Source organism: Cryptotermes secundus, unplaced genomic scaffold (genome assembly GCF_002891405.2).
Source record: "Cryptotermes secundus unplaced genomic scaffold, Csec_1.0 scaffold451, whole genome shotgun sequence".
Classification (NCBI taxonomy): Eukaryota; Metazoa; Arthropoda; class Insecta; order Blattodea; family Kalotermitidae; genus Cryptotermes; species Cryptotermes secundus.
The window spans coordinates 108,533-134,354 of record NW_019731578.1 but is presented as its reverse complement, the minus strand read 5'-3'; the positions used below and the strand labels follow the sequence as shown (position 1 = coordinate 134,354).

Sequence of the window (25,822 nt, the reverse complement as noted above, 5' to 3'; positions counted from 1 at the left end):
TAAAATTTAAGGAAATGATTCGTTCCCTTTCCGTGACAGACCCGTGCCTTCTAAATGTCAATACAATTGTCTCGGGGTCTCATGTGGTAGCAGTCGTGTCGAAAGGGAGAACAAATCCAGTGTCTTGGCGATTGTCTCTTACTTCAGTCTGGATTGATATAATGAGTGACACAGTGTTTCCGAAACGTCGGATTCTTAAACTGCAACGATTCGGCTGATGGCTCCTGAAAACACAATTTATTTTACACGAGATGCTCAAAAGAACACGCAGTGGAGAGGTCGTATACGTAAGTTTAACCATGTATCCTACGAACTGCATGTTTTACATTTTCCAACTTATGTAGTGAACTTCGATTAAATTTCTTATGCTAGTAATTTGTTACTTTGGTTTCTATCGGTCCTCCCGGTACAGTCAACCTTCAAATGACGTTTTAATCGAGACGTACTGATGTGAAACGTTAAAAAGGATAATTGGTTTTAAAAAGAGTGAAAATAAAAGTGAAGTTGCCCCCCTTTTTAACTAATTAAGCACTACGCCATGAAGACGTACGGGGGAATGGGTGTATAGATCTATGTTTTATTGATTGGCGAGTGTCAGCGTTACGCCCCGACTGCTTTACCCCTGGAGAAAACGCTCTAAGTACGCATTGTGTAGGAGGCTGGGTGGGCTCCAGAACCGGTCTGGACGAAAAGAAAATTTGACCCCGCCAGGACTCGAACTCTGACTCCTCCGTCGTCCAGCCCGTAGCCAGTCCTTATGCCTACTGCGCTATCCTAGTCCGGAAAATGTAATTTAAATTTATTTTACCATGTCGTGTACACTTCATAGAATACAATGGAAACACACGTTAATTAATACATATGCAGGTTGCATGGGTAGATTGTACAGTAGTTTCGCTCTGTTAGCAGCACATTTTAAAATCAATAAAAGAGGCCTACTGCAAGGAGTAGTCATAGGGAAAGTGACAGTCATTCAGATGGTCAAAACACTTCCAGCCTCCTATGAAACCCAAAAGTTCATTACCGCATTAAAAAGAGCGTGTTATTACACTGTCCTATTCTGAGTTAGACGACTCTAATTCATACCCTACCTCCATGAAAATCTCCGTTCACTTCGGTTTTTCTAGATCTTACACATTCGGTAGGACTCCTTGGGTGGGTGATCAGCTCGTCGCAAGGCCTCTACCTGTAAACAAACACAGAAAAACGCACACACACAAACTAAACATCCATGCCCTGAGCGGAATTAGAACCCACGATCCCGGTTTCCAAGCGAGTGAAGACAGTACATGCCTTAGACCGCTCGGTTACCGTGACCGGCTCATGTCTTCTTCTGCCCTGATGGATTAGGCTCTTTGGCTTCTGCCCATTCACAATTAACTAATTCTGAAATCTGAATTTTATAGAGAGTTGTTAGGACTCCTTGGACGGTTGGTCAGCCCATCGCAAAGCCGATACCTACACAGGACAACACAAACACAAAATAAACCTTCATAGACACCAATGCCTCGAATGGAATTCGAACCCACGGTCATAGTATTTGAGCGGGCGAAAACATTTTGTGTCTTACACCGCGCATAAATGAAATTTCGATGTGTGTGACCCCCAATTGTAAGGTAACGTATGAATCCATGGCACTGCCCGGAGCCCTTGCCACCCCTTTCCTAACCCTCCCGCACACCCTGCTTTTTCAGGTGTTCGTAGGATTATTTGGAGCTGGCCCTCATACTACGCGGTATTAATCACAAAATCATACGAATATATTATTACAACAGAACGCCGATTATCCGAATTAATAGTGACAGAGGAGTTTCGGTTAACTGGAAATTCGGATAATCGGCGTGCTCCTGTAATTAGTTTTAGCAGTACTTTCCCCCCTATATTTTAAAAATTACAGTCTGTGTTGCCAGAAGTGGGCTGCTGTCCGTGATGATGTATACATATTTATGAGTTGAATTCATTATGGCGGAAATTAATCAGAAGCCGGTTGCCTCTCACTTTGAATCTTGTTGTTGCCTACTTCGTCTCCCATTGCCTTATAAAACGTCAGAATTTTCCGAAATGGAGTCTCCTTTGATAATTACAACCTAATAATAAGCAGTTTGGGCAAGCTTGCAAGACTCTTCTCTGGCTACCTGTACAGTCTGGTGACAAAACATAGGCCCTTGTATGCGAAGAAGACTTTGCCTGTGTTTTTAGGTGGTAGGTTTAAAGTTCTGTCAAGGGACTTAAATAACTAACTCCATGGAGCTGACAGTCCTCCTTGTGAAGCCGCCACTCACTCATCTACTCAAGAACTTCCCAATATTTTTTGGAACCCGAAGGTTTGGTACCTTGTTCGCAAGAACCCTCCACTGTTACCTACCCTGAGCCAGATCAATCCAGTCCATATCATTTGAATATTATGTGAAGGAGGTTGTTAGAATGACCACCCTAACTGACTGACTGACAGACTAACGAATTATCTAAGTGACTAGCCAACAAATTAACTAACTAACTAACTAACTTCATGGAGCAAAGTCCCTCTACAGAAAACAATAGCATACGAGCGCTCAAATAGACCTTCCCTTCTCGAACCCGAGTGCTCATTGTTGCGTTTAGGGCACCGTGACACTGTTCCCTACCATGAACAATATTATCCCCCTATCTATTCCATAACATGCAGGTGGTATTTTTCGTTCAGACTCAAAAACATATATTTGAACGTATTTATGCGTAAAAGAGAAAGATAAAGTTGTTCCTGTGCTTAAATACTGTGATATGTTGCGCAACGGAGAACCCCTCCCTACCCAGCAGTAACGTGGCAACTCAGGGCACAGTGACGTGGCGGATGAGTCAGCGCTCCCCTCCCCCCCTCCGCACGGTAACGTAACCCGCAACGTGCGGCGACGTAAGACGGCGTGAGGTAACAGCGTTGCTACGTAACAGGCACACACAGCCACTATATAAGAGAGCTGCGCTGCCTGCGAAGAGTTGTAATATGGCCATCGCCGAGTTCAGTTCCGAGTTAGTTCCGAGCAAGCCTACGAGCGAGTGTGTTATCAACAGTTCTCCAGTCAGACGACTACAGTTGGAGTATAGCAGCCGTCACGGAAAGAAGAACCGGACGTGTGTGTGATTGTGTAATTGGGAGCGTGTGATACAGTGATACATAGCTCCCCTACTGTAAACGGGTAGACTACTGAAGGCAGAGTGAACTGATTTGCGTATAGGGTTATAAATCGTGAAACTCCGCAACAGTGGTAACAGATTAATGCGATTAGGGTTTTAAAGTGTGAAACCCCGCAACTGTGTAATAATTAATTGTAGCCGTTATTTGTAGGTTGTTGAATAAACCAATTAACGATCCGAATGGCGTCTTCAGTAACGAAACACGTTACAATACTCAAACACTAACCCATTTGATAGGAGGCTGGGTGGGCCCAAGAGGCGGTCTGGACGACGTGGAGAAGGGAGAATTCTTGACCTTACGCGGAATATCGAACTCCGACCCCTTGGTCATCCACTCCGTAGCCATGCTCCATACTGATTATGCTATCCTGACTCCCCGTATTTGTCTGTAATATTAGAGCATGTCATACAGTGTTAATAGGTTATTTTTACTTATCGCTTTTAGCCTATTTTCCTTGTTTTGAAGATATGAAAGTAGGTTTATGCGATCTCAGTGCTGTCTGTGTGTCTGTGTGTTCCACCAATCAACTATTGAATGACTGAACCAGTCTGTATGGAACTTAGTATATATCACGGCACTTGAGCCTTATCACAACTGCGTACTTCATAAAAACCTCCCATCATTATATCTACTTGCATAACCGCCTATCGTTGCTAGGCAACTGCTGGGTAAATATCTCCCTATCGTTGCTGGGCAACGACTCGGTAAAAACGTTATCGCTGCAAAGCATACTCACGCAAGAACAGAACTGTGTCGTATCAAAGAAAGCAGGCGATTAGATTTTCACAGAACTTTTTGTTTCTTCGACTTGTTTTAACTGATCAACCGGTAAATGCACCGCACATTGGCGTAGTGTGTGAGAGGGAGGGGACATCTAGCGGCTCGGTTGGCAACCATGCCTCAACGAGACATTGATTTGTGTATCTCCTTGTTTAGAGCGCGATACAGTGTGTTACATTGGCGAACTCTCAGGCAGATACGTAACAATTCAAAGAGTTTGTAAGTGACAGCTCTTATCTGTTCACAAATTTCAGTGAGATCTTGCAGCCATTTTGTACCCAACAATGTGTTCTGAAGTGCCACTGAAACTATGCCCGAAACAGCTTCGGGAGTACCAACATATACAATCTTGGTGGAACTTGTTTATGTCATGTAATAATGCGCTTGCTTTATGCTCAAGGAAAGAAGCAGAGCGGACTAAATCCAGGAAATGCCTGCTTCCATTAAATTTAGAATCATTTTGTCTTCTGCTTTTTAAAGAAAAGAACGCAAGATGAAGTAAGACCTTGAATAGGATGGAATGTAGTGACGTCTGAACAGGCTTCATTGCCTATACCATGAATTGAGGACGAGCAATAAAAAGAGAACAAAAGCAAGAAAATTTAAATATAATTTCAAGTAGAGTACAGGAGAAGTTGTCTCTGTAAATAAATGATCACCATTTTACGAATATGTATGGGGGAGCGGAAGTATAACTCCACATATTATTAATCTCTCTACTAGATGGAGCTGAGTGATCAGCTTCTCTTCCTGGTCGCTTTAACCCCGGGTAAAGGTCACCGGTATCTTTTGATTATGAGACCGTGTGGGCCCCAAAGTTGGTCTGGAAGCTGCAGAGAAGAGGAAATCTCTTGGCCCTCACGAGGATCTAACTTCGATTCCTCGGGAGTCCAGTCCGTAACTTGGGCACTATACCAGCCAAGTTTCGTTTGTTTCGTAAATGCAGCTCTGTGGCTTGAGGATAATCTCGTGCGGTTTCCTTGCTAGTTTACTTTTCTACTAATGGTTGTGTGCTGTGTTTTGTTTGAACGTGTTTATGTGTGTTATTTGTCTCTTGTCTTATTGTAGTACCACTGCCACCTGGTGAATACCCATTTGCAGTTAAATAATGACAATAATTCAATTCATGTTTATTTACGTGCAATAACTTAACAGCACAGTGGCCAATTACAAGGTTAGCACGAGTATATAAGGTACAGAAAATAATTAAAACAAAATAATAATAATAATAATAATAATACGTCACTAGCGGCGCAGAGGAGGGGAACCTATTCCAGTTAATTTACTGCTTCTTCTAGATTTAAGTAATTAAGATTTCAAACTTAAGGTCACGCGTCCTCCTCCCGTGACATTCCATTGTCGGAAGTTTTTCTTCGCTCTTCTATATAAGTGCAGTGTACGTAGTTCCTGCCTCTAAATGATCATTGACAAGTCGTGGTGTGATACCGGGATGTCGGACAAAGAACTGCGGAATTTAGTTACGATGTACGCGTTTACTGCGAAGCTGATTACTCAACTCCAGCTAGTGCCGAGGTCAAGAATATGTGGATTTATACATCCACTCCCCATACGACTTCATGGTGTAGTGCTTAATTAGCCAAGCACAGAGACAGCTGTATTTTTCACCGTCTCTGTATAAGCAACTTCATTATCAACTGTGCAGCTGAAAGTGCTTGAAATCACAAAAATAAAGAGTACCTGTACACTGTCTGTAAAGGAGAACTAATGGCAGAAATATTGGTATTGTCTTGTGAGGGAGTAGCTACACATTGGTGACTGAATTTATTGATAACTTATACACACAACTCGTAGCTACAAGCAAATATAGTCCCATCGCTGACCTCCACACTTCATAAATCAATACAGCACATGCCAACTCTTCTCAGTTGCTTCCACTAATCGTGTTCTGGTAACGGAGATTCTTCAGGTTCTGTGCTTATGTCTTTGCCCTCTGGATAATACTTATCACAACTCACAACTGACTCATTGCTCCGATTTTCCTGCTTACAACATCTCGGAACGGATCGCGTAGAAAACACAGTTCCTTTGTTGTAGTTCAATTTTTGCTTATTAAGAATCTGTTACATTGCAATGGGTCTCTACATGTTACAATATGTTAAGAGCTTTCGGCGTGATTTGTGATTGATGTGCCACAAACCCTGCCCCAAATACTTTTTTCCTTCTGGTTACAACACACTTAAATTCGGTACAAAGATCAGCTTTCTACCGATAAATCATATGGAACAGATCTGGCTGCCAACAGCGTGCCTAAACACATTTGTTATATACCTGTGTTGGCGGCACTAAAGTTCAGAGTTCAGACACATGAACAAAACACTGACATTCACCAGCCTTCAGCCGCTGCTGAGTTCGACATGCAGTCATGGGAAGGGATGTCCATCGCACTGAACAGTCGGTTAGTATTTCTGTATGGTGTTACCTCAGGTAGTTGGGCTCTCATAATTACGTGGAAACGCCTTCACTGAGGCGCGTAAAGCCCAAGGCAAGATAAGAGCCTTTTTGTCCATAGTTTTCTTAGATTTTAGCAGTTATTTGGGGTATAAAATCACTGTCTTACGTTTACTTAATATTGACAATGGCGGAACAGTCGAAAATAACTGCTACCTGCACTATTATTGGTAGTTTCTTCCTTGTCCTCAATTTCATTTCCTTTATTTAAAGATAAGGTAAAGCTATTCATAACGAGCCATGGAGGCCCATAGGTTTGTGAGACGTCGAGGTTCCCATATTTTCTAGAAAATAAATTCACAGATGACGGTGAGTTTGTCAGCCTTAAGCGCCGGCCGCCCTTTACCCCCAGGAAGATTCCTGGTACTCATTTCTGTTAAATTCTGAGTCGACCCCAGGGTCATAGTGCGGCTGGAAGGATTAGGTCAATTTAAAAATCCAGTGACCTCATTCGGTATCGAAATCGCGACCTTTCGGCTAGTAGCATAGTGCCTCAACCAACTAAGCTACCGCGTGCACCCCTATCGTTTATATTTGATTGATAAATGAAAGAAGAATCCACGTATACAAATGGTGTGTGTGTGTGTGTGTGTGTGGGGTGGGGGATCTAGCCTCCTTGGCTTTCTCATAGTGTTGTGGAAGTCATTCCAGAACGAGTCTTGTCAAGTTTTGTTAAGTTCCCATTGTGAAAGGAAGCGAACATGAGGTTCGGGTACGTGACTCCCAGTAAAAGGCCATTATTTTTATATATAATTGGGCGAAAAAATGGACTTCAATTGCGATTGGAAACTGAAGGACACAGCGTCGGTTGTTGAAGGGCCCGACACTCCACACTTGAAATAGATGGAAGCCCGTTCACAGAACATAAGAAGCAGGAAACCCGTTCACAGAACATAAGAAGCACGCCGGCCGAATATTCCCACAGCAGTGGATGTCAGGCGGAATGGGTCTCGGCACGAAGGAATTGTTATGCACTAGTTTATGCATGTTGTTTCTTTAAAAAATAAACATAAAATGCCTTTTTTTTTCCATCGTTTCTAGTGTTAAGTAAGTTTAGAGACAAGTTTCCACCATCAATTTTCTTTGAATATTCCACGGGATAGTGCAGTCGGTATAGCGACGGGCTGAACTCCCTGGGTTCGATTCACGGAAAGGGTAAGTTTTTCTCTTATCCACAGCGTCCAGACTAGCTCTGGGGCCCACCCAGTCTCCTGTCCAATAGGTAGGGGGGGTGATTTCCTCTGAGGTAAAGTGGCCGGGGCGTGAAACTTGCCACCCAATTCCATCCAGCGCGGACGTGAAAATGTCCCCCCCCCACGTGTCCTCATGGAGCACAGGGACAACTTTACTTGTTTACCCCAGATAACAGAAGCGACACATCTGTTTGTCTGTAAGTCGTGTTGGTTGAGTGACTTGTCATTACGTTGGAGCACCAAACAGGGTGGCGGGGCGGTATCACTCTAAACTCTTATTCTGGAGGTGCTCAGTTTGAACCTCGGCAGGAATACAAACTATCCTGAGATTTTCATGGTTTCCCCCAGACTCTAAGTAAATGTGGGGGATGCCATCTCGAATAGGCCACGGTCACTTTGTTCCAAATACTTTATAATTCCTCATTTGTGTGTCATTCGGCGATATGTAGTCTAGCTACTGCAAGCGTCGTTAAATAACCTCCCCCATCACTATTACCCCAACAGCACAGCGCGTCTTCCTGTTGCGAACGGAGGATGCATGCTCTAGATAGGACAAGTGGCTGCGATTGTATTGAGAAAAGGAAATACTTCTCTTCAAGCTTCGGGTTTGAACGAGAGATGAAAAACTTTCTCCACATAAAACAGCATGTTACGGGCCAAGAGCTTGGCGGACTCACGAGAAAACGGTAATGAATCTTCTCTTTACCTGAGGCGGGGACTTTCTTGAACACCTACAAGTATAAGACTTTTCTGTTTTCATAGTTCCTTCTCGATGGAGTTAATTAATTAGGAATTGATTAGCTAGTAACATGTACTTGGGGGCACGCGGTGCGTAGTTAGTTGAAGCACCATGCTACAAGCCGGAAGGTCGCGAGTTCTATTTCCGATGAAGTCACTGAATTCTAAAATTGACCTAATCCTTCCAGCCGCAGTCTGGCCCTGGGATGAACTCAGCCTCTAACAGAAATGACCACCAGTAATCTTCCTGGGGGTAAAGGACGGCCGGCGCGTAAGGCTGACAACCACACCACTATACGTATTTGAGCCAGTTGTCTAGATATTGTGGGAACCTCGACGTCTCACAACTTTATGGACGTCCACGGCCTGTTACAGGGATAGCTTTACCTTTCCTAACTTACTTACTCATGGAGCTGAGCCCTTCTTGAGGAGCCGCCAATTCTGCTGCTACTCAAGAATTTCCTAGTATTCTATGGAATCCCGAAGGTTCATTACCGTGTTCACAAGAGCCCTCCACTGGTCCTTATCCTGAGCCAGATCAATTCAATCCATACCATCCCATCCTATCTCTCTAGGATCCATCTTAACATTGTCCATCCACCTACAACTTTGTCTTCCCAGTGGTCTCTTTCCTTCTGGCTTTCCCACCAATATCCTATATGCATTCCTCGTCTCCCCCATTCGTGCTGTTCAAAATCACATACTCACGTGTCATTTAAAATATATAGTTTAAATCTTGTTAGTCTTGAAGACGTAAACACCCCACGTACTCGTAATATGTCTTTGCACGTCGAGACATTTAAAGATGTATACAATTTATTTTGTGTAAAGTTCGTCTAACGCACTGTGAAAGTGTGAATAATACTACTTTACCCTGGTTTTTGTGCTACATTTTCGTTATATAGTAGCTTCTCTACTCTACAGTTTCACTTCTCAGTCCCCCGGGCACGTATTCACAATGGAGTGATAAGGAGTGAGAAGCTAGAAAGATAGCGGAAACGGGAGCACTCTGATATAATCTTGCACGCGCATCTCTCTCCACCACGGATCTAGTGTGGAGCACCTCGGTATTGATCCGTGAGCTGCTATGTGCAGGCAATTCGTTTACTACTTAGACTTCACAGAATTTAAACAAATGAAAGCAGGAGAGATGGTTTGATCGTTCTGTGAAACGGTCTGACTTCAGAAGATAACACCGAAGAAAAGTGGAGCAGAGGACACACACCATCTTCCATCTTTGAAAAGTAGCACAAAAGAGGGAGGCTCGGAAAGTTGTGATGGCCTAACCATGGGACAAGTCCCCTCGTGATAATTCAGTACACATTCAGAGAACTCTGTCGGAGGCAAACTCAACTTGAGATATAAGATTCTCACTGCTGTGACTAAGAACATATTGTCACGTGTTAGTGACTAGACACGGGCTTTGGATTGATAACTGGTTTTATTGAATACTTGTAACTCGTAACTACAGATAGTGATGGAGCTACCGCTAACTTACACACTTTACAAAGCACTACGGCACACGCATAGACTTCTCAGTTTGTTGTCTCCTTACCAGTCGTTGCCTGGTAACGGCTCTCAAAAGTATTCTCCTCTGCTTCCGCGTTCATGTCCTTTCCGGCACCTAACTCATTGCACAAACGTTTTACTCTCAGCAGAACTCAGTCATGACTGACCAACTTGGACAGTCGGCTAAATTGCTGGTGGTCCTCGCAGCACCGTCATTCTTGGCTCTGGCTCCTGTCACATTTTATGACTAAGATTCTTGTTCTGCCCGAGACGTGTACGTGTTTTAGAACTCTAGCGTCCTCTTTGGCGAGAGGATGGATCGGTCTTTCTATTTAGGCTCTACGTTTGTTGCACCGTAGTTTCAGCACGAGTAATCCGCGCTGTCACGCGTCCAGATCACTATGGAATTTGTGCACCCTTTGTCACGGAATTATACTGAATAACATTTATGCAAGATATACAGAGGATTTATGTCAGTGTTGGTTTGTGCAGAAATTTATACCTTAACTTATTTAACGACTCAGAAAATTCTTATTCTCTCAGCTATATGGGCTAGGCACGGACCGCATAGAAAACAAATTAAAACAATTGTTTTGATAATTGAGAGCGTATTCGTTGTAGCGGTAAACAAATTTAAGCAGTCGTTGACTCGTAACGGACCATGTGATCATGTCGCAATATTTTCTTCTGGGATGTTCCTCCTTGTAGTCCAATATATCGCCATCAATGTTTCGGAGGAATCTACTGCCTCCATCTTCCTACTATGAAGACAAGAGTAAGCAGTACCCTCCGAAACACAGTGTCACATTCAGGAAGAACGTTCTGCACCATCACAACCCGTGTAATTGTTAATGAGCAGTCAGTACTTCGTAGGTAATCTGTAGATATGTTTTGTTCTATCTTCATATATTTTACATACCTTCCTCAATAGTTATCACCAGGGCCCGGATTTTGATTACATGTCATCTTGTTTTCCTTGTATCCTATGCGATGCTCTTAAATACAGTAAAACTTGGTTATAGCAACATCGGTTTCTGCGGCACCTTGTCTATTGCGTCAAATATTCAATGGTACGAAATAATTCCTCATAAAGCAACTGTTTTTATACCTTGCTTAGTACGACATGCACAAATGCATCAACCTCGTATGTAACGTCATTTTCATTCCTGAATTTCTCTGATATGGACATTGAACGTAATTTAGAAAGTGTGTATTGGGCAAGTAACAGGAAACAGATGAAGATAACTGATTACTGTACTCGTATCTAGGTACAGTAAGGCACAACAATTGATGTAATCTACTGTAATTTGGTGAGTAGGCCTACCTTTAATATACAGTATTAGTGCGGTGTGTATTGTCAGTGAAAAGCGCTGTAATATGTCTTTGATATTACACATTTGGGCAATNTCATTTTTGGGGTAATTTTTGGGGAAATTTTTGGACTTTTAAGGGTATTTATTGTCATTTTTGGCCATTTTTGGGAATTTTTCTTCATATGTTTTCTGAAATGTGAATAACATGGAAGCGAAGTGTTCTTTCTTTTCTCCTTTAGGTCATTTTTTCTGTATTTTTTCGGTCATTTTTTAATATTTTTAGGTCATCAAAATCCGAGCCCTGCATATTACATTTTTGGGTCATACACGTATGAGGTAATTTTTCTGGATTTTTCGGTCATTTTATAGGTCTTTTTTTAATATTTTCAGGTCATCAAAATCCGGGCCCTGCATATTACATTTTTGGGTCATATTTTAGGTCATTTTTCTGGATTTTTTCGGTCATTTTTAAAATATTTTCAGGTCATCAAAATCCGGGCTCTGGTTATCACCGTCAAATAGAAACCTAAATGTAGATTTCTAGTGGTCGGCTATTTTACATAAGCAACTAAGTCCACGCAAGTGAGTCCTTCTAGAGAAGCTAATATTTGCTCAGCTACTCTAGAAATTGTGATCTTTTATGGAACCCGAAGGTTCTGCTAAGAGACAGCTTCTAGATTCTTGTTCTTAGTCAGATGAATCCAATCCCCAAACCCCCAATTCTATTTCTATTATATCTTTTTGTTCTTATTCTCACACCTCTATTCACAGTACGCTACAAGGTAGCGTAGATGGTTGAGGTACTATGCTACAAGCCGGAAGGACGCGGTTTCGATTCCCGACGAGGTCATTGGACTTTTCATTGGACCTAATCCTTCCAGCCGCACTATGGCCCTGGGGTCGACTCAGCCTCTAACACAAATGAGTACCAGGAATCTTCCTGAAGGGGGGGGGGGTAAAGAGCGGCCAGTGCGTAAGGCTGACAACCTCGCCACCATCTGTGAGCCGATTGTCAGGAGAATGCGGGAACCTCGACGTCTCGGAATCCTATGGGCCTCCACGGCCTGTTACAGGGATAGCTTTACCTTACCTTACCTTACCTATCTCTTTCGTCCTTCCTTCTGTACTACGAATACTGCGAACGTATGATTCATGAATATATGCTTCGAAGAGGAATAGCTGTCAGTATACAGACGGGCTACGAATTAGATTTCGACTTCTGACAGGGCCAACTAAATTCTCTCCTTTCGACAACGTCCGGACCGGTTTTGCAGCTCTTCCTGCCTCACATCCAATGGATACGAGGGGTTCTCTTTCCTGGGGGTGAGGCTGACCTCTCACCTCCGCCTAGTGCCGAGGTTAAGCGGGCATCCCACACGTCTTCACGACACGGTACTGAGTTAATTAAGTTCGATGTGCGATATCTGATGTAGTGATAAGCTAGCAATACTTGCGTGTCTGCAAATTGCGTATGGTAGAGAGTTGCTGTTTCTAAAGGTGATATCATGATTGCATGAATGCTCTGTAAACACAATCTTCATTTTTTTCTGAACACTATTTGTCAGGAGGATCTGCAAAGCGTATCTTTTGATAATGGATATTGTTTGTTATGTATTGTTTCAAAGTTATTTCGGCCATCATAAAACAAATACTAACGTCCCAGTGTTTTCCCTTCAGCGTTGCTGTTGGAGAGCGTTTCTTGTGTTCGGCTCCAAGGACACGTCTAGGGATAATGTCTGTACTTGTGCACGCAAGCAGAATCTGCTGGCAGTACTGGAATGCTGTTCCCATAGAAACCGTGCCATTTAGTGTGCCGAAAGTGAGACTGTTAAACGACAAATTAGGGATTAGAAAAGTTTCACAGGTTTATTGCACATAATCTGCAGGATCTGGAACATACACAGTGTTTCCAGGATCTGTTGGGACTGTGTTCATTAAAAATTCAAGACGTGAATTATTTTCAAAATTTCACTCTTCTTATTCAAAATAGTCTCCTTCTGAATCAATACATATTGGCCTCCACGACCTGTTACAGGGTTACCTTTACTTTTTTTTTCCTTGGCACTGCAGCCCCAGTGGGCCTAGGCCTACCTCCATTAACTTCTCCGTTTACTTCGGTTTTTCTAGATTTTACACATTCGGTAGGAATCTTTGGGCGGGTGATCAGGTCGTCGCAAGGTATCTACCTGTATACAAATACAGAAAAACGCGCACACAAACTAAACATTCATGCCCTGAGTGGGATTCGAACCCATGATCCCGGTTTCCAAGCGAGCGAAGACAGTACATGCCTTAGACTGCTCGGCTACCGTGACCGGCACCTTTACTTTTACTATGTACATTTGTAGATCTTCATGGATCCTCTGGTTGTTTATGTACCAAGGTGCGTTCAGAATGGATCGGAGAGTTTTCGACCGAAAATGCTGGAGGAGTTCGATGTTGGAATTGGAGGCTGTCCCACATAGCTGGATTACATAGGTACACAGATTTGAGTACGGGTTAGTGTTTAAGTGTATAATTTAACGGCGCTCTTAGTGCTGAGACTATACAGCATCCATGAGAAGATGGCTAATGAATGTGGAGCAGTCAGTGGGATGGGAATTGACAGGGGAATCGTAAATGTTCGGAGAAAATCATTTTGTCCACCACAACCCACCTGGAATGGAACCCAGGCCGCCGCAGTGACAAGTCGGCGAAAAACAAAACATATGGAATTGCGTTGATTTGTAAAATGCTTAAATTATAAGCGACTGTTATGAAGAAGTAGCCACTGGTATTTCCCTTCGGAGGTATATTTTCACACAATTCACATTTATTTGCCCTTCATTTTTGATTACAATAATAAAATCGTCATCTCACTGTGGGATAACTTGCATGTGTAGTCACGGCAATTAATGGGTTAGTTTTTGTTACTGGGCATGACAGTAAGAAGCGTAAGCATAGGGAGTTGCCAATATTGTAACGCTCATTTTGCTGTTGAAAGCTCTGCCAAATTGTGGTCTAGAGCAGGCATGTCAAACTCAACTTGTACAGAGGGCCACCTCAGCCCTATAAATAATAGTCCAGGGCCGCACTTCAAAATAGAAATATACATTAGATTTTGATACAAGGAAATTTAATTCTATTTATTATTTAGGAGTAATTTCAATATAATTACCTAAAGTCACATATCTTACAGTTTTAAAAAGCAAGAAAATGCCATTTTTGACAAGTATCAAACAACTTTTTAATATGTAAAAAGAGAGATTACACAAGAAATTATGTTAGAAATAGCAAAACATTGAATTTCTTGCATCCTGCTAATTTATGTCTGCGTGAGACTTCTTGTCTTCTGGTCTGTTGGAAAGTTGTCTTTACAAAAATATTTCTACTAAAATTTTAATATTGATTTTAATATCAATTAGCTCTAAAAGTTGAGGGGAAGCACTTTGTGGCTATGGGGCCGCATGGGGCCCGCGGGCCGTATGTTTGAAAAGGCTGGTCTAGAGTATAGACATAGGTACTGAGGCCTTGTAATAACATAAAACTTGTATTCCCACTGAAAATTCTTACACAACGGTCGTCACCGTTTTCCATAGCATCATAGCCATATTATTCTGATTAGCTAACTGACTGTTATCTATCTAATCTATTTATCGATCTATCTAACTGACTAATTAATTATTTAACTAATTGCACGGAACCGAGCTCTTCTTGAGAAACCAACATTTATTTGGCCACTGAGGACATTTTCAGAATTTTGTGAAACTCGAAGTTTCATTACTTTGTCCATGAAAACCTGTCATTAATCTTTGTCCTGAGTTAAATAATCCAGTCAGTGCCCCAGCTCTATTGCTCTAAGATCTATTTGAATATTGTCTTCCCATCTACATGTACTTCAAGTCTTCCTACCAAAACACTGTATGTACTTCTCTTCTGTCATGCCAGATACATAACCTTCGCATCTCATCCTCTTTTACCTGATAATTCTAATTATATTTGACGAAGAGTACAGGTTGTGGAGCTCCTCATTATGCAGTTATCTTATTTCATTCCACTTGAGCCCAAATATTATCCTCAGCGCCCTCTTCTCAACTGTAACACTCCGATTATTTTATAAAAATAAATTTGAACCTGTTTCAAATACTAAATATTAAACGTACACTTCGTAAGGTCATGTTCCACTTGCAAGAGGGGCATAAATAAATTTATATTTGTTTTTACATATCCCTCGTAGAAATGGGTTTTAGTAACCGAGGTGGATGGAGCTCTGCCATGCCCAACCACGCAAACGATGTACATCCTTACTTTGAGGCGAGTGGTCACAGTGATCACCGAAGACACAGCACAATTTAAACAATCAGGCCGATCATTTGCCTGAAGTCAGTTTCTTATTCTTTTTTTTTTTTCAACAGGCAGACGTAGTTCTCGTGACGATGTCTCCGCGACGGGAAACATCTGTCGAGACACCCTGCTGATATGAAAGAGAGCATGTCAGCCCCTGCAACAACACCCTCGGAGCAACCCCCTCCCCCTGCACCCCCGCTTGAAATCACTGCCTCAATTATCACAACCAGCAGCCAGGATATTATCTCATCCGAGTCAGTGGTTCAGAGTTCCCATAAGTTGGACGATGGTGATGATGGATCTCCAATGCCCCCAGCACTGCCCCCAAGGCCCCCGCCTCGACCAAGACAATCACAGGGACGAGCGGCAGGGGCTGCGGCCCTCGCTCAACTTGCATCAGCTGACCAACTGGAGGAATTAGCCCCTGGACTGCAACAGCAGATTAGAGCTAGAGGTAAGAGATTTGACGTTTGTCTCTTCTGTAGAGAAATGTGAGATCAATCAGAGGAAACAAAACTTTGCTCATCGGTGCAAATTGAAGGGTGACGGCACCTCAGCTGGAACAAAATAACAGCGCCAGAGGCAGGAGAACTAAAAGCTACTGCCCACAAACTGACAGGTCCCGAGGCAATCCTCGGGCGTCGTTTTCTTAATGCATTTTCCGAAACTGAGAATCGATAATATGGCTCTTTATTCTGGAAGAAAGAAAGTGTGACACAGCTCAACAATATGGCGCAAAGTGCAGTTAATCTTAGGTGTCTTATAGTAGCATATATTGTACTTTCCCAAACTAATTTGTGAAGAAGTCTTCTATTTGTCCTTCCAATGTAGATGAGGATAGCTTCATAAAAAAATATCTAATTAGTTTTGTATTCAGGAAGAGTTCTATCTTCTTGGCTATAACGCCATGTAGTCATTTGAAAGTCAACCGACGTTTCGAAGAACAGCTTGGTCTACTTACTTCCTGTTTCACGCTGGTTTCTTGTTTGCCTTATTCTTCGACCCTGAAGATTGAGGAGGTGTGTTCCTCTAAAATGTCGGTTTACTTTCAACGGACTACATGGTGTTATATCCCAGAAGATAGAATTCTTCATGACCACCGCTGTGAGAACAGAAATCCTACACATTTTGGTGTTCATTTGCATATAAAGTTTGTGCGTCATGAAGAACCGCCGAAAGTGGACTGGCGTTCGTAACATCCCGAAGCGCAGTTTTCTACAAGTTTTCATACTGAAATTACTAGTAAAACATCACAAATACATATCATTTCTGTGATTATCTCTGTTCACTCAATAATATAAGAGGATGGTAATAAATTTTTATAGCCATCATCGGCAAAATAGCCCTTCATGAGCCACAGCCTTCCTTAGAAGATTCTGCAAGATTTGTATATATTTCAGAACAATAATTATTTTGAGCAAGGTCATCAGCCTTGCGTCCAACCACCAACCTGGGGGACCAGTCTCTGTATTCATGTTCCCCAGTGACAGGGTGGCCCAATTATACCCCAAGGCACTGGGTTCTGTTTTCGTCGCTTTGTACGACTTGCAGAGCTCCACACCAGGTACAATTTTTTCAATCTTCATATATAAGAGGTCACTTATAAGCTTCTGAAATACAGATGATCCGTCATTTGAATTTAGTCTGGGGTCTACATTGTTGACATTCACAAACTTTATGTTGCATTTAATTTAAAGTTAGCAAATCGCCGACTCCCTGTTGCTAACGTACTTATATTATGGAATTATCGAATTCGTTCCCAAGGTAAGTGTAGTCAAGGTCAGTCGTATATGAGACTGTACACATGTGCCACCATGTGCCACCCATTATTGAAACTAAATTTGCCATATGACTCTTGATTTCTGGTTTCGAAATTGCGACCTCTTGCTTATAGAGGCGACTGGCCTTCAAGAAGACACATGTCATCCACTGTGTAGAGTTAGAATTGGTAGCAAAATCAGGAACAGCAGATGTTTCAGTTCAAATTTTGGACATAAAAATAAGAATTCACGCATGAATATTCTGCGGCATCCTGAACTGAATCACACTATTCAGATAATAGATACTGAAGACTATTCTCTTCTTTGATGTAACGCCGTGTAGTTTGGTATTGGTACCGGCAATGTTGGGAACCTGCTAGTTGCTAGGTAGATGCTAGGATCCTTTGTGCTGTCTGTCAAAGGAAAGGCTCCGCATTTTGGAGACTCTGTTACCTGTAAATACATGATGGGTTACAGCAGACTCATCTCCAGTGGATTCCTTGGTTTCGCCCTCTCACTGTGAGGCCAAACCGGTTCCCTTATTACACAATGCTGTAAAGGAGGAGGCATTAGTTCGAATGACAGCGGAGAGCAACGTGCCAAGTTTTCAGCTTCCTGCTTCTGCCGTTACGCTGCAGAGTCCTTCGTGCGCTAGGAACGTGGCACTGCTGATGAGAGATTGTGCCCTTCTACCCGTGACTCTCTCTTGGGGCACTTTCTTGAGCAGGTTTTGGTTATCTTGCTTATAAAGAACTGACTTTACATTTTCCCTCTAGATAATTGTTGAGTCATTCAGATCTTGGGCGGTTACACCACGCGGATGTGGAAAAAGTTCCCTTTATTTCGGAGAGTCATGATGCCTCCATCTTCATGGGCGAAGTGTGCAGGGTGGATAGTCTAGTTACTGTGTGTGTGTGTGTGTGTGTAGATTTATTTCTCAAAAAATCACGGGGATGGTAAAGAAGGAAATTTGTGCAGGGAAAGAACAGACTTTGTTAAGGGCCACGGAAATACAAAAGAATATTCTCCCAGTAAGAACAAAACCTTATTCTTTATAGCTTTCATTGTGACGCAAGCGCAGAATTAAATTCCTACGACCTACAGTCGAGCGGCAAATGTTCCCGCTTCCCTGGCTAAACGATCATGAAGCTAGGGGGAAAAACGCCCTGTCGTGTAAGCTGCACCATGAACACAGACAGTTCCAGACAATACAGAAAGCTTTTGTTGAATGGGGGAGTAAAAACAGTGTTTACATATTCCTCCAATTTTGTTAAGGGGTGGGCATGTGGTAACAGTTGGTTGAGGCACTGCTACGAGTCGGAAGGTCGCGGGTTAGATTCCCGATGAGATCACTGGATTTTTCAATTTACCTAATCCTTCCAGCCGCACTATGGCCCTGGGGTCAACTCAACCTTTAACAGAAATGAGTACCAGGAATCTTCCTGGGGGTAAAGGTCGGCCGGCGCATAAAGCTGACAACCTCATCGCCATCTGTGAGTCGATTGTCTAGAAAATGTGAGAGCCTAGATGTCTGACAACCCTATGGGCCTCCACGCCTTGTTACAGGGATACATGCTCTTTTACCTATTTCCAGTTTTGGTGTTCTGCTGACGCAGTGCCACCGAGACCAGACCGTTCGCGATTTCCTAACTTCAACTTTCTTTAAGCTCCAGCGAAATATTAGCCTCTTATGTAGTCTGAGTTTCAAACGTGGTCTCTTTTCGCCAATTTTACCCAGGAAGTCTTCCTGAAATACTGGGGATACACATGAAAACCCTAAAGTCTGGAAATCCAAACTTTGAACCTGGTAACATTGGTTATTCTAGCGCTAATACACTCTGTTTCATTTTCAGAAATCAGACTACAGAATCGATCATTTTAATTTAAAACAATGGACTACACAAGTAGCGTAATCATGCGGGTATCGCTAGAACTAGCAGTAGCTGGCAAGTATTGACAAGTGAATGCAGAGTATAACTGCGACGTCGCGACGGTGCAATGGGGCGTCGTCAGGCAACTACCGTGAGATGGCCGCTCGTGTATTGTAAACGTTAGTGTAATATGGCATGTAATAAGCAGGTGTCGTGTTCGACGTTCGCCAGTTTGAATAGAGCCGGCTTGAAGAAACGAGAAGGGAGCAACCGCATCATTGCAGCTGGGTTATCAGCGCCAGATTGGTATAAAAGCGACGTTATAATTGAAATGTATTGTACGGTAACACCAAACAGGCATGACAGAGCACAAGTTGTACGGTATTTATATTGATAATTTCACTTTCATTGCTGGTCAGTCTTATTAATGAAGTGAACAGTGCAATCTGTGAACGATTCTGCGCATTATAGTGAATACATTTAATTAATTACACCTTAACTTCCGTCAAAGCACGTACATCTGTTAGCTTGGATATATTCTGTGTTTTGTAATGTAGATAACTCAGATATCCATGGAGAAAAGAGTGAGCAGTGGCATTTGAAATTACTGTACAACTATAGTCATCTTAACTACTCGTATATTCAGAACTGAAATTAAATAGACACGGGGGTAAATCATAAGATTATTTATAGCTCAATTATAGGGCGTAGATATAATTACAGTTCATATTATTAGGGCTTAATATTAATATTCATGTAATTTTCAAAATTAATTTAGTAGCGTAGTTGGTAGAGGGTCTGTGCTACAAGCCGGAAGGTCGCGGGTTCAAGTCCCAATGAGGTCATTGGATATTTTTCAGTTGACCTAAACCTCCCAGCCGCACTAGGCCCTGGGGTTTACTCAGCCTCTAACAGAAATGAGTACTAGGAATTAATAAAATAATTTTCCTGGGGAGTAAAGCGCGGCCGGCGCGTAAGGCTGACAACCTTACCGCCATCTTTGAGCCGATTGTCTAGATAATGTGGGACCCTCAACGTCTCACAATCCTATGGGCCTTCATGGCCTGTTGCAGGAATAGCTTTACTTTTACTTTACTATGACTTATATATGGAAATAAAATAGTCTGTGTTAGGCCAACACATTGATTAACTATGAGTATATTAATACAAATTCTATAAACCCATTTTAAATTTAATACTTCAAGTAAAAAACAGTTATTTTACATAAGCCATGTGAGCAATTTACTGCTTTCTTCTTAACTGATCTCATTTTACTGAGCAAAAGCTACACGCTTTTGTTTTGAAATTTCTTGTGGCATGGCACACAGGTACAGAGAAAACTGTACCTTATTCAAATTAATTGGAAGTTAATTAGAAATTTCATATGAATCTATTTACAAATTTAGTTTTGTAATTGTATCTTTCATTTCGTGTGTATTTTGAAAGGATATTTCCATCCAGCGCAGGTTTCCTGGGCTGACCATTTTCTTCTTTGTGCACCGCCTCATTATATAGACAGTAAATTAATTTCGGTCTAAAATTTACTGCCGAAATTTTGCTATTCATTTAGCTTATGTTTAAAGGGAACAGAAAACGTTGTAATAAGTTTTCATCAATTGCACGGTAAGATTACGGCAAAATAGTAAATAAAATAAGGCAGAAAATGCAAATAAATTAGCATTAACCGAATAGGAACAGAAGAAGTCATAAATATGCGATTAATTCAAACAGTATGCTATAAAATATATGTTAAATAGTAAAATTAAATAAACATTACTGTAATTTCTTTGAAACAGTGAATATAATTGGCCGGACAAGAACAACACATGGAAATATACGTAGAATATAATATTAATCATATGTTGATTTATTGAATGAAACGCACTAACAGTAGTTGGCAAGTGCCCAACACTATATTGTGTTTATAAAGAATTAAGATATAATTAGATTGCATTTAGCGTATCGCAGTGTCTTCTGTTGATCACTTACAGCAACTGCATATCATATTTTCACACCTTTCAGTGTAAGCGAAAGGCCCCGACAATTTTTTACCCGTCGCCAGAAACTAGTCCGTCACAGAGATGCGCTCGATAGACCCATCCATCAGCAACATGTTGAAGAGAGATGTGAACTAGTGACCAACCTGGTGATGACTGTTAATGTGAACTGAAGGAACTCTGCAAAATGCACGGCTTTCCTGTCATGCAGGTGGTGGAGTACCGGGTGCCCGAGGAGGCGCCCCCAGTCCCGCCCGGTAGGTACCGCCAGCAGTGGGCATATGCAGGCTCAGGGCACGGGCATTAAGAGGATATCCGTACACGTCCGTCACTTTAAAACGGAGTCGTTTCATTTTTGTTCTTCTCCCTAGATCTCGTCCGTGGTTTCCGTTTTCCGCGTTTATATTAAAAATGCATATATACATAGGTCTTACATAGCTGGAATAGGGCAGTGGGTATAACGACCGGCTACCGAGCTGAGTTCGAGTCCCGGTATGGGCAAGATATTTCTTGTTCCTTGGTTCCTTGCTCGCGGATTTTTCTTTTATTTCTTCTACCTAGAAAAATGAGGCGATACTTTCCTCCGAAACGTCAGTTTATACAATACCTACACGGCGCCACATCCTAGAAGTCGGCATTCTTCAAGTTCGAAGATGATCTCTGGTTTCTGATTTGCAAGTACAGATTCTCAGTGTTTATTTTCAGGGTGCTTTATGTGGTTCTGAAGTAACGCGATGATTGAAGGGCCATACCCTATCTACGGGCCTCAGATTGCGCACACTTACTGTACTTAAGTGCATTTTCTCGTCTGTGAACTTGGCTTTAACATACGGATGTGAAGTGCCTGTGGTGGGCATATTGCGTCCCCGCCAATATTTAGCAGCGATTGGCGGGTTGATAGAGGGTAGATGCAAGGGATTTGGAAGGAAGTGATCGTAGCCCTACCAAGTCGTTATTCAGAATTTTCCAGGAGTGACTGAGGAAAACAACATAAAACATTGATCATGATACCCTGTGTCTCGGCCGAGATTCGAACCGAGTACCTCCCGAATGCTAACCTAAAGTGATAACCGAGATGTCATCTTCGGTCTTTCATTGTGGCAGGACACACAGAACACAGATGCCGTCTCACCTCTTATAATTTCGTATCAGTCTTCTCTTTCTTTATGGGGGGGGGGACTGCGGTAGCGTAGTTGGTTGACGCACTGTGGTACAAGCCGGAAGGTTGCGGACTTTTCAATTGACCTAATCCTTCCAGCCGCACGGTGCTACTGGGATTGACTCAGCCTCTAACAGAAATGAGTACCTGGAATCTTCCTTGGGTGTAAAGGGCGGCCGGTGTGTAAGGCTGACAACCTCACCGCCATTTGTGAGCCGAATGCCTAGAAAATGTGGGAGCCTCGACGTCTCACAACCCTATGGGCCTCCACGCCTTGTTACAGGAATAGCTTTACTTTTCTTTTCTTTATAGAGGGAGCTAGGCTTATGGTACCATATTCCCGTCTTCCCATTACAATAAATTTAACTAATTATCGGGTTTTGAGTAAGTTTGGTATCGACAGCCATGGCCTTAAAGGATAAAGTGGTTGTGACCCATTGGTGGTCTCAAGGAACTGGAAACAGCTTCCTCGAAATGAAGCGCTCTGGACCAATGTAGATGGCGTCTGCTCGCATTTACACCCAGTTTCAACCGTCATTGCCACAACGAGGCAGCATCAGTATCCGATACTCGTAGCTTACGAAGTGGTTTTCAACTTTTGGCAAATTACGTCATTTGGCAAATTGTAGGACTTGTGCTTTACTTCCTGCCACGCGAGTAACTTCTTTAGTTGCAACTGAAGTACCTGGGGAAAATGGGTTTATCACCTATGGAGACTTATGATTCTGCTTTAGCTATCTTCAGAGATCCGATAGTACTTCATCAGTTTAATTTGATACAATACTCAAAAATGTGTTCTTTCGAAACAGCCATGGGGTTTGTTCTTGATGCTGTTTTACTTCTACGTGCCCAAGAATTTGTGATAATTTTGCAGTTGCACTGTCAGCATCTCGTCACACAGCACTTACTGAGGATACGGAAGTTCTGAACAGTAGTTCAGTACTGAATTTGGAGTTATTGTATTATCTTTGAATGTCAATTTTGGTTTCCTGCTTATGCATATTGCACTGGTTTATACTTTCAGTCACTCGCAAGAACTGACATTTCTTTTGAAATATTTCTTGACGAATTTCCTACAAGTAATACAATTTGCTTACCCATAGCGAATGATCTTTTTCTTCCTTTAAGGAATTAGAAACACTGATCTCTCTCCAATCAGAATTGATTTCAAATTAAGACTTTTACAGACAGTTGGTAGGATTCCTTTGACGGGGGATCAGCACGTCATAAGGCTGCTGACTACACAGCACAACATACACAGGAAAAAAAATATAGACATCATTACCTAAAGTGAGATTTGAACTCACGATCCTAGTGTCTGAGTGGGAGAAGTCATTTCGTGCCTTATACCATAAGACCACTGTTACCGCCACATTTATGTAACTAACCTAATCACAGCGCAATATGTATAATTACGAGTATGCGATAAAGTGTACTGATTTTCAGAAAGAAAATGGACGCAAAATCCAATATCCGGTTCAGTTCCTATATATGTCACAAGTTCCAGATTCTCAGTTCTTTTACGTTTGAAGATGGACTCGCCGTTATTTCTCCTCTGCCGACGTGTGTAAGTATTCGAACCTCCACGCCAGCTGGACACTCGCTGAGAGAGGTTACTGGTAACTCACGTGTGATTTCAATGATACCCCAAAAGAAAAGATCCATTGATTGTGATGAATGAAAAGAAGCAGTTAAAGAAAATCCATGCAGTCCTAATAATAACAACGATAGAAATGTTTTCAAGGAATGTGTATTTAATTTTAATAAAATAACTCTGTTAATGTTGACATTCTATTGTGCTCTAGGTTAGGGCTCCCAAACTTCTGGGAAGTGGGTAGCATGAGGCCCATCATTAGGTTTTGTGTCGTCAGCGAGGGTATCCTTCCCTTCGCCATGCTTTATTCTTCTTCTTAAAAAAATGAACGAATTTTGTCAAAAAAAAATAACGAAAAATTTTTAACTTGAGTTCATACGGTACCGTTTGAATGACGTAGAAAAATGGAATTAACAGGACTTCGAGTTCGTATAAATTGTCGATGGAATTTAGTAAGCTTTTCGGGACAACTTTTTAAGCACTTCTCATCTGGCAGATATTTAATTTAAATAAATGTTTGTGAATGTGAGGTTCCTACAGTGGTGATTAAGAAAAGTTCTGTCTTCTCGGATATTGCACTTGTAATCCATTGAAAGTCAACTGATGTTTCGGAAGAAAAGCCAAGCAAGAAACCTGCATGAAACAAGGAGCACAGTGTTCTCCTTGGTGCCGGATTCCAGAATATTTTCACGCGTATTAGTGACTATAGGCGGGATTTGGATAGGTGAATGGATTTATTGAACACTTACAGGTTGTAACTACTCGTACAAATAACTAACACTATTGATGATTTCCACACTACAAATCACTCCAGTCATGTTTTCTCAGTCTGCTTTCTCTTCTCTTTACTTAGTAACAGCTCTCAACAATGGTTATTCTTCTGAAATATTTTCACTATACCTCGTAACAATCTTAGCAACTGAGATTCTTCAGCTTCTGAATCACCACTCTTAAGCCGGGTCCAGATTTGTTGCGTATCCCCGTATCGTATCAGTGTGGACGGTACCCCGTATCATCCTTCCGTTGGAAAATGATACGCAACGGGTTGTTCGCTCGCTTGGCGGTCTTTTCCCGTCGCATCAAAGGGACGACTCGGGTTGCAGTGGTGCCAGTCTGGACGTGTAGGCGGCTGCATCGCGCTTTGCTTATCAGCTCCAGACAGTTGGAGTGACGTCATCACCAGTGTGCGTTTGAAGTGTATTGAAGACTGACGTATGAGTCTCCAGTTGCCAAAAATCGCAGTGTTACAGCCAACCTTTCCTGAACAGGAATTGCTTTTCTGAACACGGTATCTTTTTTTAAAATTTTCGGCCCGATCAAATTTATCAACAACTCAAAATCTGACGGATGCATCCTTGTGAAATTTTTGTACATCCCACTGACTGACTGAAAATTAAAGTCCGCCAAAAGATTGGACCCATTGTATACTTTCCTACTGGCATAGATCGGTGATATCCACAAACGTCGTGATTTTGTTCTTCCTCACTTTATAGCACAGTGAAGATAGATGTACGCGGCCGCTGCTACCGTCAGGTTGGGTGTAGTCATTGCTGACTGAAATCTGGCTCGAGACTGAGATTCATTTCTTCGTTGCCAAGAGAAATTTTATCGCGTTGCATCGGTTGATACGCAACAAGTCTGGACGCAAAATTTTGTCGCGTTGCATCGGACGATACGCAACGGAGATACGATACAGGGATACGCAACAAGTCTGGACCCGGCTTTAATCCCTCCACTTAACGGCCTCAACTGCCAACTCCGGAGCTCTCAATCCAATATTCTGCTGCCTGAGATCCCCACAGAAAACACCGCCTCCTCTATTGTTGCGTGTTGATTTATTACTGCAGAGATGCGTTTGCCGCATCATTGCCTAGCAATGAGCACGGCGCTGACAACAGAAAACATCACTCTTCTACTGTTGCATGCGTTCGCTTCCCGGGG

General features: G+C 42.2%; 2 protein-coding genes across 7 annotated transcripts in view; one reads left to right on the top strand and one right to left on the bottom strand.

Annotated features, from left to right (window-relative positions):
• Positions 1 to 25,822, bottom strand: part of LOC111867165 (early nodulin-like protein 2) — a 187,421-nt gene that overhangs the window by 80,558 nt on the left and 81,041 nt on the right. The window lies entirely within an intron of this gene.
• LOC111867163 overlaps positions 1 to 25,822 on the top strand; it is a 103,596-nt gene that overhangs the window by 48,760 nt on the left and 29,014 nt on the right. For 2 of the 6 annotated variants that reach the window (XM_023856752.2, XM_023856753.2), the window contains one exon: positions 15,569 to 15,954. In XM_023856752.2, the coding sequence (XP_023712520.1) occupies positions 15,633 to 15,954 (322 nt within the window). In that variant the 5' untranslated portion in view covers positions 15,569 to 15,632. Of the gene's footprint in view, positions 1 to 100; positions 288 to 15,568; positions 15,955 to 19,259; positions 19,513 to 21,153; positions 21,386 to 25,822 lie in introns of those variants that run through there. The other 4 variants (XM_023856754.2, XM_023856758.2, XM_023856755.2 and 1 more) reach the window with 4 other exon arrangements.